This window comes from Apteryx mantelli, chromosome 3 (genome assembly GCF_036417845.1).
Source record: "Apteryx mantelli isolate bAptMan1 chromosome 3, bAptMan1.hap1, whole genome shotgun sequence".
NCBI lineage: Eukaryota > Metazoa > Chordata > Aves > Apterygiformes > Apterygidae > Apteryx > Apteryx mantelli.
Window position 1 is genome coordinate 19,402,516 of NC_089980.1, and position 16,159 is coordinate 19,418,674.

Genomic DNA, 16,159 nt, shown 5'->3' on the forward strand with positions numbered 1-16,159 from the left:
AAAACATACAATTGCTTTTGCCATGCAAATTTGCTGAAAGTATGAGCCTCTGGAACAAGTAAGAAGAAATAAGTAGTTATCAAGTATTCCATTCCTGTATTTCACTAAAGCTGCACATTGAATTTACAAGTAGCCAGGGATGCATGAGTCAGAAGCCAAAAATACTATTTCTGCTTCATTTTCTGGAACAAGGTTATGCAGCTTATACTCTAAGACTTTGTTTAAATTGTACTATCCAGCTTCAAAGACAAAAGCATCTGATATGCCTTGAAAAAAAATGCAGATTAATGTAGATGTTATTGGAGGGCTGCTAAAAATGGACCTGGCACGGCATGCTGTTGAAACAGCTAGTCTTATCCCAGCACTGACAGTGTCAGCCCCACAGAATAATGAAAGCAGAACAGAGAAGGATAATAGACAAAAGCTATCACAAAGCTCTTGGCATCCCATTGAATGGTATCCTAGCAGAAAGTGGTTCTATTTTGATAATTTACCCCAAAATATTAGCCCCTGACTTCAACTGTACCAGCACTGACTGCAAAGAAAGTTCTATTTTGCTAAGAGCTAATGGCACAGTTGCTTCAGAGCTGCCGAGGTTAAAATTGCAACTGAGTATGTGCTGTAAGTCAAAGATGCAGGCAAAGGGCTCAGATGTTTCAGACCCAAAACGATGATGCAGCTGATAAGTGGTTTTAATACAGTCTTTCAAGGCATATGCTTTTAAGCAAAATATTATTGACTCATGAGTGTATATTTGCATAAGCTGAGCTTCTTTAATATTCATTGCTACAATTACATACTTGAACCATTTTAAAAAGTGGGCTTTTATTTTCTGTGCTACAACTAAACTGTTTCTAGGTGTTTGCTTTCTCACAGACATGCTTTCTCTCATATACCAGCTGGAGAAATAAAAATTACATCATGCTGCAATACTTACTTAATGTAATGTACAATGTTGTAAATTTTATGACGGAGAGTCTCAGAATTTGAAGGTAGTAAAAAAAGTATTTTTCCAGCTGGGACATGTTCTTTCTTTCATTACTGTGATCCTGGTCCTACTGGTCAACATTTCTGTGATTTCTGTCAACTTCTGAGAGCCAGGATTTTTGGTCCTCGTATACCTTAAACAAGATGAAATCTTTGAATGTTACCATACTCCCTAGGCATAGACATGCTCTGACTGTTCAAGGATCAGCATCTCACAGAGTATTTTCATGTGGAATTGCTCTGCAGTTAATCAAAGAGTATATTTGTGTTTTAATGATCAGGTGGATTAAATGGGTTAAGCTGGGATGATAGATGTTGCATATTTAATGCTACTGTGACTCAGTTGAGTTCCATATATCGTACCTCTCTCTTGTGGGTGTTAATACAAGGAACTGAAGACATTGTCATGGCAGAAAGAAACTGGGTAAGTTAAGTTAAATTGAACCCCAGATATTTGGAATAATTGAAACTAATTATGGGATAATTTTTCTTTACTGCTGTGTAGTGCCATAAGATTTCCCAACGGCTGCTTCCACAGACCACTAACCACTCTCTTACTGCACAGAGCCCGTCCCAGCCTCAGCTCATTGTTTGCTGAGAAACTTGGCTTGTGTAAAACTTGCATTGCTCTAATGCAGCACACAGGCTCTATAACCCTACTGTCACTACCTGCTTGCCTGAAGTAAGCTAAAAGAACGTTAGCAAAGCACCTGTTCACTAGGTGATTAAATTAATGGCACTACTTAATTTGAATGAGTGGCATAACCAGTCATCAGCTACATAACGCATTAATTCTGAAGCACTACCTATTTTCCAAATTAACCAACATCCATTTGGTGATGCAACCTCTTTGCTGCTTTAATGACTAATTTCCAGAACTAAATAATTCACAGGGCATTTCTGAGTTATTAGAGCAAATTATCAGGATTCTTACTTACCTTCATGCTCTTGCCTACTGGCAAATAAAAAACATAGACAGATTCCTCTTAACCTTGCAAAAATAATATTGGTGAACTACACTTCAACATTTTGTACACAATCTATTCATCTCATACAGATTATTTCAAAATAACCCCAGTCACTCAAATAAGGAAGGAGAAAGTTTGATCCAAGATAAGTGTTTTTATTATTTCAAACTCAGACATATTTTTGAAGAACACAAACACAATTATTTTCACAAGCATATTAAAAATATCTGCCTTGCATGAAAGTTATAATACTAAAATTCATGCTACTCAGATCTCAATAGCATAATAGCAAATTAAAGACATTTTCAGCTGTATAAATCACTACACTATAGTGGACAGTAAATAGTATTTCCTGTTTTTAGGGCAAACAACAATCCAGTGGCAGTGAATTTACCACATAATACAGGTATTGTGAGTACCACTACACCTAGCTTTGAAATGCCAAAGCAGATCATCTTCAGCCTCTCCTGTTGTCATTAAACTTCTCAGCTATTTTCTGCAGTTCCAAATCCATAGCAGCTAGGTTTTCCAGTTCTTTTTCCTGTGAAAAGAAAAGAGCATTTTACACAACAAATGATGTTGGCAAATGTTTTTTTATTCCATGAAAATGAGAAACAAGGATACAGTTCCTCAAGCAGACATCTCCCTCCACTTACTAGTTGCCCCATGCAGCTTTTCAGCTTTTTTTTTTTTTTTTTTTTTTTTTAATTAAAGAAAAGGTGGGGAGTTCTGGTGTTGGTCCTTTATATCCAGGTAAAAATTCTGAGCAGAGTCCACTGAATGCAGTGGGATCTGTATGATATGGCAGTGACCAAATCCCCCGTGACTGCATTTTATGATTTAGTTTTGTTGTCTTTGGGGTGCTAACAGTTTTGCAGCGCATTCTTTGGAGGTTTGTTCAGTTTCGTGTTTTTAACTGAACTAGTGTTAGAGAAAATATTGGAAATACACTCATTCCGAGAGTAGGACCTAATTACAACTTGATCTTTTAGGCTTTAAAATGGCATTATCTAGTGACTCCGTGCTATTTCAAAGCTGCTAGTCCTAGCAGCATAAAGTCACTTCTGTCTAGATTAACATCCCTTAAAGACTACAACCTTATGGTCATAATGATTCTGGTCTTATGACAAATAACAAGCACAGTGTGCAATAAAAGAAGTTCTCCCATGTTACCAGATGCCGGGGAAAACAGCCATTCCTGCTTATCACAACTTGCTACCACACTTTACCCTGTATATAAATTCCCGTTTGCCTCTCCACTACTCGCAGTCCACATGAGGTTTGTGCAATAGATACAGCAACACGTGACAGGCACCTAGCTGATGGGTGTAGACTCTTCGTTTTCCTGGACACCAAAGCGTAACAGGAAGTCCAGTGCAAAAAGGATCCATACACATGGCAACTACATGCATGAATCGGGCATGCAAGTGCAAGCCAGATTCTGTTCTGTAGTTACAGTCAGGAAGTCAAGTGAATGGACAGCTGAATTTTACTTCTAAACCTGCAACTCATTTTTCAGCTGTATGATTTAAACAACCACTTGGTACTTGCTAATTACCTCTCTGCTCCTGCTGCAATGGGTATCTTTGTTTTGTTAGTCTGTAAGACCCTAGAGGGAGAGGTAAGGCCCAAAGAGGAAGAAAATCTCCTTTCTCTTCCCATCTTGCAGCAGACAGGAGCTAATGAAGACGCACGTTGTCTTTATTTTTACAAACTGGGCCCTGGAATAGCTCCACTGAGTTCATTCAGAGAAAGAAAAATTTTTAAATTACTGAAGATCTGGCTCTTAATGTGACTTTTTTTTTCTTTTAAACTTGCAGTTTATCAGCATTCTTGGAAATGGATTTTAGAAATGTACATGTAACAGCAGGTGTGCAACATCAGTTTCCTTTAGCAATTCGGAGAAAAACCTACACATACCTCCTCCTCTGTCAGAGGCCTCTGGCTCAGATTTCCCTTGTCATTCCTGATTGTGTGACGTTTTTTCATGTCTTCTCCAGAATCATACAACTCTGGAAATTCAGCTGACTTCTTCCTGTAATTCAGAAGTTGCGCAAGTTGATCCATCCTGTTGTATTGCCTTTTCATATCAAATCTGTTGATTTTGCCAAGACTCCTCTTCTCAGTGTGTCCATGGTTCAGAGCATTCAGAATTTGCTTTTTCTCCCACCAGCCATAGTCATTATATTCAGGGAAAAGATTCTTCTCGCTCAGGGTGGGCCTGACTTCCTCTTTGCTCTCCAGAAGCTGCTCTCCCACATTGCCCTTTTTCTCAAAGTGACGGCTTTTCCACCACAGTAGTGGGTAGAAAGGGCTGTACGATGCTGTGGTTCTCTTCTCATTCTCTGCAGGGAAATGGCTTTTGTACTCTTCCCTCTCTGCATATCTTCCTTCCTCCATATTCTCTTCATTTTCTATTTGATCACTGCTGTGATGCTTCTTTTCTACTTCCTCCTCCTCCTCACTGTTGCCAGGGTAGTGCTGCTGCTCTACACTGTCTCTGTCCTCAGTGCTATAGTGTCTTCTGACCTGCCCTTTGCTCTCTCTAATGTCCAGTTTGTGTGTCTCTTCATCTTCTTTGTCCTGCAAGCGGTGTCCTCCTTCACCACGATGCTGCTTCTCCTCCTTGCTGCCTCCGCCGTGATACCTGTCCAGCTCTTCCTCACTTTCTCCACGATATGTCCTTCCCTCAGAATGGTGTCTCCTTGCCTCATGTGATCCATCATGGTGTCTCCTCTCCTCATGCCATTTTTCATTACTTCCTTCACTTTGGCGATGCCTCTTACTTTCCTCTTCGCTGCTCTCTTCACTCTGCTGCCATCTTTCCCTGCGCTCCTCACTTCCCCGATTCGTGTACCTCTTTTCCTCCACCTCTTCAGACCCAAGCTTCTCACGATAACCTCCCTTCTCCTCACGATGCCACTCAGACTCTTCCTGGTGGTGTTTCTGATGGTGGTTCCTTCTGTCCCAGAGACGGCCCTCCTCTGCATTTGATTCCTCAGCTAGTTTCTCTTTCTCACCACTACGGCCTCTCTTCTCTTCAGAGTCACCCATTCTGTGCTTCCTGTAGTAATGTTTTGGTTCGTAGGCTTGCTTTTCCTCCTCTGCTTCTTCGCTCTCGTCAGATTCTTCACGATCCTGCTGATGGGAGGAATCATGTTCCTTAGACTCATGATGGTATTTTTCACTTCTTTCTTCTTCCCCCTCATGAATTCTCTTGTCAGGACTTTGTGTTCTCTCCTCTGAATGTGCCTGGCCCATGGGACGTTCATCATTCGCATCAGAGAATTCCTCTGTGCTCGTGGACTTCTTGTTGAGAACGGCACGCTCCGCCTCTTCATCGTGATGCCTGCTCTCTTTGCTGTCTTCTTCCCGGTAGTAACTATTCTCATCCTCTTTTCTGATCTCCTGATGGTGTTTCTTTTCTTCTGCATGGACTCTGTCTTCATGAGCCTCGTGAACGGATATGTCGTGTCCATCCTCCTCTTCCTCACTTTTATCTTCCTCGCGACCAAGTTTCTTTTCGTCACTTCCTTTCATATGTATTTTAGATTCCATTTCAGTCTGACTTTGTTCTTTCTCCATACTCCCAATATGATGTTCTTCATTCTCTGCTGGGTCTTTCAAATGCCTCATTTCGAGTTGTTTGTCTTCATTTTTATCTCTGTCATTTTTGCCACCTACAATAACAAAAGTAGCTTAATGAAGTATTCTAACTCTATGCTGAAGCATTTCAGTTTAAATAGATAACTGGCTTTCCAAAGTAGCAAAAAGATATGGAAAGAACTAATTTTTTAATTCTACTTTTAAAGCTTGTCATTGTCTTCTGTTTTGAATGTTTGTCTGGAAAAGTGTTAATTAATTTTCATTTAATTTGGTATTTTAAAAGTTCCATTGACATTTCCAGAATTATATTTCTTCTTTGGCTTTTGTATGTATTTGTAATAGTTACTATTTTTAGTGCTAAACTCTCATTCCCATTAAAAATCAATGGGATCTGGAGCTGTGTTCAGTTTTTTGAAAGTCAGGCGTTAACTATCACATATACTTATTCACAAAAAAAGCCAACCATTTATTTCAAGTTGCTCAAAAATATCTGAGGTGTGGTGTAAATATGCTTTTATCAAATTTTAAAAGTTCTAAATTGATTGCACCAAAATGAAAGAAAATTGTCACTTTGCAGCAGTTATGTTTAATCAAAATCATGCACCTTCCACTATTTCCAAAATGCTAAATTTTGCGGTCTGACTCTGACCACAACAGTAACAGTATATTTCTATGAAGATATTTCTGCTTCACTGTGGTCTGAGTGACATCAGAAGTAGGTCACAAATTCTAAAAATTCAGAAAATAGCTTCACAGATATTTAAAGTTAGATCATTGTTTCTGAAAATCTTCTCATTATTTGGTATTCTTAGAAGAGATCTGTCCAAGGGCAAAAAAGGTCCTTACCCTCTCTTTCCAGTGTTTTCATTTACCAAAAGAGGGACAACAGACAGGTTTATCTGAAACTAACACAGTGTCATAAGGCTTAATGCCTTATGACGATAGTCCCGATCTCCTCGAAACTTGGCCTGAGCTAGATACAAATTATCACTTGTTCATTTGGTGTAAAACATCCTGATGAAATATCCCAGGTATGGCACACACGTCCTCCTAAAGCCCTGAAAGCCACCCTCTTCCAATTACTGTATTAGGGCCATGCATAATTTCATCTACAAATAAGCAGAATACAGATTATGGGTTTCATTATTGCTTCTGCTGGCAGGTAAGCTCAAGAGTCTGTTTGTTGTTCTGTAATCAAATAAATAATATGCTGGACAGAAAAGAAGTATGTAGATTTTGCAGTTTTGCACAGCGTCAAACTTGGCCATGGTTCACTACAGCCAGTAATCAAGCATGCAAACAGGTTTATACATCGAGGCAGCTAAATACCATGCTGTAGGAAAGAGCTTGTTGGCAATGAGGACTCCCAAAGGAAATTTTCAGTGCACATCTCCAGGGCTCTTGAAACAGTGCCACAAACTTCATAGTTTCAGGGCTCGTTACAACCTAATTGAGAGACTCCCTCTCCCGCGCTGGGCACCGGTTCAGTTGCCACCAGATGCAGGAGCCTTGTTGATTTAAGAGGAAGTTATTCTGGGATGGGCTCAGCATCTGGTCCAAACCCAGACACATTTGTTGATCTCCTGGGCTAGTTGAAGAGATTACCTACTTTCCTCAGACTTTGAAGATGGCTTAAGTGCAGAGAGCCATGCAAGTGTTAGCCAAAAGTCCCTGAAGTTACCAGATAAGGCCGTTTGCTCTTTGGGCAAGACAGGAAACAGAAGGCGGTAAGAATTCTCAGACTGAAATTAGGAGGCACCAGATTCACATGGGCTGAAATAACAGTTCACCAGTTCACACATGACAGAATCCATTTGCAAGTTTATTTTCTCAAAGTTACCAACAAGAGGGTCTAATGCTGAAACTCATATTTTGCAAGAATATTCCTAACTTGCCCATGTAACACCAGGTGGACCTTAGAAATAAAAATGAATCACTTAATGGCCATTGCAAAATCAGAGTTCTAGGTTTAGGGGGAGGGAAAAAAAATTACTATTCGTGTTATTTGCACTTGGCAACAACATGAACAAGTCTGAAGTTCTTTGACTCTTAAATTGAGATGATGAGCTTGTAAAAGACAAGACAGTGTCTTGTCTTGCAAGACAAAGCAATGGAACATCATGAATAACAACATGAAGTACTTAACTTCCAAGATACTATTCTTATATATGAAATTAAAATGATGAATGCTTCTATCCTGCAAAATGAGAACATTTGTTTATAAAATTAACAGTGGTATCTACCAGATTCCTTTCACAAGTTCAGATAAAGTTGTACTTACTCTTCTTAAGGATTTCTTTGCACTCAGGATTAATTGGTGGTGCATTTGGCTTCGACAGAGCATTGGAGAGAACTTCTACTATACACTGTGTTACCTAGAAGAAACAAAAATGAAGAAAATAATTGTCATGGTGAAAATGGAAATCCTGCTTCTGGCCAGTGATGTAATAAATTAGTGGGGAAGACCAGTTTAGGGTTAGATTTGAGGCTAAAGTTTACGAGCTTTGAGTAATCCCTAGCTCTACCAGGACTTCCTGTGTTTTTAGGCAAGTCAGTCACTCTGCTCCTCACTTGCACATCAGTAAGAGGAGGATACTCATTACCTCTTTTTTCCCTCCTCTTTTGTTCGCACAGATAACAGGCTCCTATTGTATGTTTTTTAAATATTAAACATCCTATTCAGTACAAAGACAAGTCAAACATGTGGTAATGAGACCTTTCAAAAAAATAATCAACACAACACACGTTTGATACATGAGCATCATCCTTTAGGACCTGCCCAACAAGGCCTTACCAGAAGTATTACTTGGATTGCCAATAAACCAAAAAAACACCTTTATAGCCTTTGAAAGCCATGTGCTTCACAAAGTATTTCAAGATTTCACTCTGAGGATTTCCAAGTACCTTTGTCTGTGCTGCAAGCCCTGCCTCTCTCAGCACTTGACATTCAACTGGAGAGTTTTCCAGAAGGAGAAGAAATTGATTGATTTAGAAAGGCGTCACAACCACCTCTAAATCTAACCTCCCACTAAAATAGCTCTTCTGTACAAACTAATGCAAAATGATTTTCAGGTGTTGAAGTTTCCGGTTGTGAGTGACCAGATCCCCAATGACACACCACACTCCTTAGGCTGACAATCTGGGGGACTGGAAGGGAGTACGTGAGGAAACATTTGTATGGCAGCCTGCCTTTTAACAGTTTTCAGTTATTTGCAGGTGTTTACTAATTTGAATTATTGTTCTGTAAACCAAGGGAGAGGGCCTGATGTCAGACTGTGAGAGCACCCAATGGCATTTATTTCCTCAAATAGATTAAGAACTTCTTTCCAAAGAAAGAGATCTGAGGCTTGCCTTAGAAAGCTCATTACATAGTTACTAGCCATAGGTATTTCCCAATATTTCACCTTTCTTCAAATTTGCCACCTCACTTCTTACAATCCGACTCCGTGCACTGTTGAGCAATATTTCAGATCATTTTGCAGGCAGCTGTAAAACATACAATTTGAAGAGTACCAAACTGACTCAAGAAGCTAACTTCCATTTTCAAATGCAGAGACACACGTAGGGTATCCTCTGCTCGCTAAAGGGACTCCGAGTTCCACATCAGTGATGATCTCTTAAAGTTTACCCTTAGGGGAAAAAATAACATTATCCTGAGAGTTTAAAAACAAGCCTGGAGCCAGAACAGTGGAAAACATGCGACTTATTTGCTGAAATTTGCTTTGACATATAGCTACTCACCATTTCTTCAATATGGTCTTTTTCTGCTGGAACTGCACTGACACCTACAAGAAAAATAAGTTATTACAGCCATTAATCCTGGCAACAACCATAACCATCACTGACAGGAGATCTCAGTCAGATCGGCCCGATGAGACCGCCTGCTTGAATTTTGGGCTGGCAGGGCAGTCGAACAAGACACATTTGCATTACATCTTTTCTTCTTCAAGGACAAGCAGCATAAAGCCATAGCCTAACATGAGAAGAGGCATGCTGACATTTCTAGCATAAAACGAATATGCACCATGAGAACAGAAAGCAGTACCCAAATTCCAAGAACAGAGCTTTTCAGCAAGTTGGTTCTTTGATGGTAATAGAGGAGGAAACAAACAAGGCCCAGTTTCACTTCAAAAACTCCTTTGGCTTTTGCAAGGAGCTCAGGTCACTTCCTCAACAGGAGAGTAATCTTCAAGCTGAAAAGCAACTACTGTCCCAATCCTACTGGAGAAATCCTGTCTCACCTGGACAGCAGGAGCCTCCCTGAAAGAGGACAGAGCCAGGAAGGTACAGGAATGCTTCCCTTCAATGCCTCTGCCAAGTGGTCCATTATCACAAGAGATGGGCAAAAAAAATCATATCCCAGGGGAAAAGACCCTGGGGGAAGGAAGTGGCCCAACCGGTCCCTCCCTCTGTCCCGAGGACACTTGGGGTATTTAACACCTCCCCGCGCTAGCTCTACTGCACTTGGTCCAAGGTAATTTCTTTTGGAAAGAAGCTGCAAGCGAAACCTTCATGTTGCTTTATTCTGCCATAGATCTCCTACTGGTTAATGAGCTTGGCTGCTGCACATTAATAAGCCATGTCGATCCTCCTTCACCTGGAGATCTGCAGAAGTGAAGTTCAGCCAGTCTGCCAGCCACGTAGGAGCGTACAGAGGCAAGGATTGCTGCAGCACTGCTTCATGGACTTACCACACAGTAAATAGTCACAGTACCCGAACAAACAGCTTGGGGCAGGATGCCGAACTTCTAACATGAGTCACCATCATCTTAAATCCAAGTATCATCTTCTCTACAATACTGCTTTGGTGGGCTTTACAACAGTGAAAGATCATCTCTAACGGATGGACACACAGCAGATTATGGAGATGATTGGGCCAGTTTACCCTCTCTTACACCATGGCAGGAAAAGTTGAGACTGCCCTCAGGAGGTTTCCTGCAAAGCAGAGAGGAGCTTGTGGCCTTGCACTTTGCTGGGTCTGCTGAGGAAGGAGGCATCCCCTTTGGCATTGACTCTGTGTGTAATAACTGGACACGATACAGTAATAACACTTCATATTTCTACTGCTCTCTATTTTTGCCCCCTCCTTCCACCCAAGACACAGATGCGGCAAGGAATACACTTCTCCAGTGCCTGCCTCTCCTCTGCGTGAGCAACTGCTACCACAGAAGGATCCCACGCTTGGATAGCACAGAAGGGATTCCCCTAAAAATAGCATTACACCCCTACTAGATCATTTCCCCAGAACACCAGGTGGTGTACGGGGGAGATGGTGCTATATACAGCCAAACCTCTCCTTCATTTTTAGCATTCCAGTGCTGACGGAGATAGGCTTTAGCGTACTTTATTTACTAACCTAGTTCGCAAATAACCACCACGGTACTGATGCTGTTGCAGTCTAACCTGCCTGCATCCTCCATCTGAGCATGAAGAACAAGGAAGCACTTATCTCCAGGGGCAGGAGACCGGCAGCAATGTCCCTTCTACATGTTATCCACTAAAAAGACATTCTCCAAATCCCACAGGGGTTGCAGGTACTGCTCCTATCACATCTCCTGTGGCAAGAGCTGCTTATAGCCTCCACTCGTGCATAAGCAGAGGGGATGACCCACTCCACTGCCTCTGCCCACCTTGGCGAGTTTACAACAGCTCCTGTTGTCTAGCCCATGAGAAGTCAGGAGAGGCACAAAAGCAAACATCCGATTTTGTCCTTGATAATGATCCTGCCACAGCACATCTCCTTCGAGTTGCATCTGTTTGATGTGATAAAACACAGAACAGACAAGCCTCAAAATGTCTTTGTGCTATTAGAGATGCCAACTTTGGTCTGCCTCCCGAGAGCTGCGTCAGTGGTACGTGAACGCAAAGTCAGGCTGTGCTGACTAGCTTTGCTCTGTCATTCCAAAACTCCAGTCTCTCCAAGGAGATTAACAGAGAGATTAATGACCATTAAGCAAGTGCTTGTTCAGCAATGAAAGCCAACGCGCACATGCAAAGAGGAAGCATTGGGCTATCACAACAGTAGCTTAAGAAACCAAGAATATTGGACATATGTCACATTACCCTGCCTGGAGGAACAAGATGAATATTAAATCCATCCCGGAGCCTGAAATAATACACCGAGGCAGCTGCTGTGCTATAGCTGCGATAGGAAGCCCTGGGGGAGTCAGCACGCCCCACTTTACACCATTGCTGGCAGCGCTAACCCCCGGGCCCGCTGCCAGCTGAGGAAAGCGGGCGAAGGGCACTCTGCCTTCCCCTCCACACACACTCAGGGTGAAGTGACAGCCCCGGCACTGCTGACACCGTCAGGCTGCAGAGCGCCCACCCCGCTCACGGCTCACAGTCTAGCAGGGACACGGCAGCCGCGGCAGCTCCTGGGTTTTGTGGTGGAAACCAAGGTAGGGCACGTCCAGAGAAGGAAACCCTTCCTCTGCCCAGAAAGGGGATACCAGACCACAAAACAAAGCTGTGGGTACGTGTCCACCTCCTGAGCCAAACCTGCCTGGGCCGTTACAGTCACATTATCTGGTTTTGCAGAAATGCTGAGAACTAAGGAGGATCGCTAAAGAGGGTGAGAAATGCAGACTGTGAAGATAATGCAGGACAAATCCACATGGCTTTTGCTTGCATCTCCAAGACTGAGCAAATCTCCTGATAGGTCCCTGCTATTTTAATCCCTAAGTAGCTTTTTTTCATTAATGTTGATGACTCAGAATACTGCTGCCATCCCTGATCAAAATTTCCAGCAAGAACCTTTCATAGCAAAGATCATGGAAACTTTAGCACATTGATTTGAAGAGGGAACACTAGAAAGTTCTTGAAGTTAATGTTATCGCTGACTCCTAACCCCCACACAAACTCCTTAGTACTGTAGCTTAGTGAATTCTGGTTGACACATGAAAGCAAAACAGCCAAAATGGGCATAGAGAGGAATTTGACCAGTTTGATGGCATAAACACATACAAATATTTGACAAGAAATCCCACTAGGTCTGTGGAACAAGTCTGATGAGCTTCGCTAGGGTGGGATTTCTCCCCACCTTCCACCCTCCCCCATTTAATTATTTATTACAATAAAGATACTTGAGGGCAATTACTTTTTGCAGCTTTATTGTGTTTCTGTATAAGTCCTGACAGGTTTCCATCTGAAGGCTTCTAATATACCTAAAGCTGAACTACTCGACCCAGAATTACACTGATTGTTGGGAGAAATTATGCAGCGTGCATAAGATCTACAAAGCTAAATGATTGTCTCATCTTATTGTGTTTTTTAATTTCACAGTTTGGTTTTAATATTTAATGCTGCATGCAAAGAACAAATGTTAGTTAAAGCTGTAGACTTACTACTTTAAAATCACCTCCTAGTAATCAGAATTATCTGGCAAAAACTAGATATACTCTCTGAATAAAATTATACTGAAGAGTCTTTGTGGAAAGAAACATAGCTGTTGTCTTGGGGGAAAAAAAAAACTAAAAATAGCTGCTTAGCCTCTGAGCAGCATGAGAAAAAGGTTCACTTTTCCTTTAGCGCACAGCACTGATTATCCTCTTCGCAGGCAGCAGAGGAAAACGGCCAAGCGCTTCAGCGCAAGAGCGGCACACGGCGCAGCGAAGGACCTCGGCGGAGCTCGGCGCTGCGCGGCGGGGGGAAAGGGGCAGCCTCCAGACACGCCAACGGAAGGCTGCCCGGCGGCTCCTCACGCCGCTTTACCTATTTTTGCCTCTCTTCGGGACTAACATTCGAGCTTTCCCAGAAACCCCAAACGCAAAGTTTAGTCGGCGCGGGCCGTACGCAGGCATTACTGCACCGGGGTACCTGCCCTGCGCCGCGTCCCACCCCGCGGCCCGCCGCACCCCTAGCTGGGCCTGAGGGGAGACCCGGCGCCGGGGGGTCCTCCCCGCCCGACAGCCACGGTGACGCAGAGCGGGCAAGCGTGACATCACCCCCTCGCCGATGGCGTCACCGCCGGGGCCGGGGGGGGGGGGGTCCGAAGAGGCGCCCGCGCTCCCGCCCCCCCTCAGCTCAGCTCAGCTCAGCTCAGCGCAGCGCAGCGCGGGCGCCCAACGGCTCCAACGGCCGCACCCGCCGCGCGCGCGCCCCGCGCCCCCCGCTCACCTGCCAGGGCGGCGGCCGCCAGGAGGCTGAGCAGCGCCAGCGGCGCCATGCTCCCGCTCGGCTCGGCGCGGCGCGGCACGGCTCGCCTCGCCGCCGCTCGCCGCTATTTAAAGCGGGGAGCGGGGGCGGAGGTAGACGGGCGGGGGGCCCCGCCGGGAGCCTGCGTCACCGCGAGCCCCCGGGGCCCGCGGGGGAGGCGGAGGCGCCGCCGCCGCCCGCGGCGGGAGGGCGGCCGTTGCCCCGCTCCGCACAGGGGCGCAGCCGCGGGACCCGCCTCGGCCCCCTCCCTCCATCCCTCCCTCCCTCCTTCCCTCCCTCCGCCGGCCTCCCCCGCGGCTGCCGGGCAGCCCCCTGCCCTCCCCTCCGCCGCTGCCTGCACGGCCCGGGGAGGAGCCGCCTCCTCCCGCTCTCCAGCACGGGGCAACTTTCCCCCCGGGCTGCGAGAGCAAGAGCGTCTTCTCCCTTCCTTCCTAACCGCCTCCCCCCCCCAAAAAAAACCCCCCACCATCTCGGGAAAGGAAAAGGCAGAGCCACCCTGCCCCTTTCTCCAGTTTAGGGGATGCTGCATCCTGGTTTCTTCTCCCCCCTATTCAGGGGATGCTACATATTCACCTACTCACAGCAGAGCAGGGGGGAGGCAGAGTAATCCACCCCCTCCGAAAACTCTTCCAGAGGAAATCAGCCCCTGCGTTCCCTTATGCCTTTCTGAGCAAAGTCTTCTCGCACGCTGTGGCAACCTTTTCTCCCTGCAAGGTGCCTGCCCCTTTCATCCCACTCCGTGCTGCCCCTGTGCGCTGCACTGCGAACCCGGGAGCCAAGCATCACGGGGAAGCGATCCCTGTTAGAGCGGTCCAGTTTCATCCCCCTTCTGCATCTGATCACTTATGCCATCCGATGAGGGAACGACACGCGGTGCTCCTTAAGAGCTTTCCTGAGGAAACCACTGCTCTTAGGATGCATCTCCCCAGGCAAACCTCTTATTTACTGTGGTTATGCTCTTGGGAGCCAGAATGAACCTAGAGAGATGAAGTTTAACAGCCCCCACTGTCCCAACGGGGACTGGAAAGCCTAAGTGACAAGCCGTGAGGAGCGCGCTGCAGAGCGAGCCTGAACACTCCTCCCGGCTCCATTCAGAGCCGGGCAGAGACGCTGTAGGACCAGGACTTGTTTTGTTTTCCCTTTCATTAACTCTTGGAGGGCCATCTCCTATTTATGTGTGTTTTTCAATCACTCTTTTTAAAACAGCACTGGGCAGGTGGCCCTCTAATTGCTACTGCTCATGGAGGACGATGGATCTATGTATTGCAATGGCATTCTCTCCATTCTTGCTTACAGTGCCAGGTCTCTATAACCATATATCCTTGAAACGTATGAAATGGGGCACAAGGACACAGCACTCTAGTAACACTTACATGCAGCAGCATCTGTGCGTACAGGAACTGAAGCTCCATTTTAAGCTTGTTTCAGAAGACAGCCTTTGGCTCCAGGAGGCAAAGCCAGATACCTCATTCACCTTGCACTCAGGCTACAATTTCTGCAAAAGAACAGAACCCAGTTACTTGGGCCACCATTACAAGCAAATTAACACCACAATATTTTCTGTGTTTTCTCCTGCTCCGCTTCCCTCAGGTGGTTCCGATAGCAGCTATACGACAAGACCCCTCTCAACAGGGAGCTGCTGCTCTGGAAGTCACCAGCCTGCACTGGGTACAGTTGAGAGCCCAATTCAAAAGACAGCAAAGAACTTCACTGGCTCCAAGGGCACATGTCCCTGACTGTGTGAGGATTCAGCTTGGCCTCAACCTACTCTGCTGCTCACTAGGAGGAATTTTAGGTGAAACATTTGCCATTTAAACGTTCTCCGCTTCCCCAGGCATATAAATAGCACTGCATGGTTATCCTCGTATAGCTGCTTTATTCCAGCATTTGGCTGGCTATACCTAACTTTGATATGACAGTCAAAATGGACAAGTGATAAAAGATGCTGAATAAAGATAGCTGGGCTATTTTAGTACCTGCGAGATATTCGTACTAAGTACCTGGATTGCATAAGTCCTGTTGATAGCTGGTACACCAACCACTACAGAAACCTTCTTGCGGCGGAAGAGGCAGTTGAGATGAACCAGTCCTGCACCCCAGGCTCACATGGCTGCAAATGTATTCCTTGCACTGCAGTAATGATCGCCAAGGGCTTCGCTTCAGTCTTCCTCTGTGCAGGCGGGTTTGTTTATATTTGTTGTGTAAGACTTCTCTGAAACACTCCCTCACCTCAGCCTTGGGGGGGGCTGATCTTTCCAGCACCTCTCAGAAGCAAGAAATCCTATATCTGCAGCTGATAGAAGATGTTAAAGCACTGCTGGGGTACATTTTGCCGTCAGTTACATTGGGAACTCTTGGGAGCAAACATTAATACCTTCAGACTGGATCAGAGTCGAGGCTACAAAGATCTTCAAGCCTTGCAGAAGGTCACACAAGAGGCC

The 16,159-nt window shown here is 44.8% G+C and overlaps 1 protein-coding gene across 3 annotated transcripts; it reads right to left on the reverse strand.

The window, feature by feature from the left end:
• Positions 1-2,099: 2,099 nt before the first annotated feature.
• CHGB (chromogranin B) lies at positions 2,100-16,158 on the reverse strand. 3 transcript variants are annotated; one of them, XM_013961393.2, is made up of 6 exons: positions 15,719-16,158; positions 15,092-15,213; positions 9,303-9,346; positions 7,843-7,936; positions 3,876-5,635; positions 2,100-2,496 (listed from the first exon to the last, which is right to left on the reverse strand). In XM_013961393.2, exons 3-6 carry the CDS (start codon positions 9,303-9,305, stop codon positions 2,413-2,415), a joined length of 1,941 nt encoding a protein of 646 aa, XP_013816847.2. In that variant the 5' UTR covers positions 9,306-9,346; positions 15,092-15,213; positions 15,719-16,158; the 3' UTR covers positions 2,100-2,412. The 3 variants fall into 3 exon arrangements, with proteins under 3 accessions (XP_013816847.2, XP_067148924.1, XP_067148923.1); XM_067292823.1 differs by lacking the exons at positions 15,092-15,213; positions 15,719-16,158 and adding an exon at positions 13,680-13,882; XM_067292822.1 differs by lacking the exons at positions 15,092-15,213; positions 15,719-16,158 and adding an exon at positions 10,253-10,596.
• Between the last annotated feature and the right edge of the window lies 1 nt (position 16,159).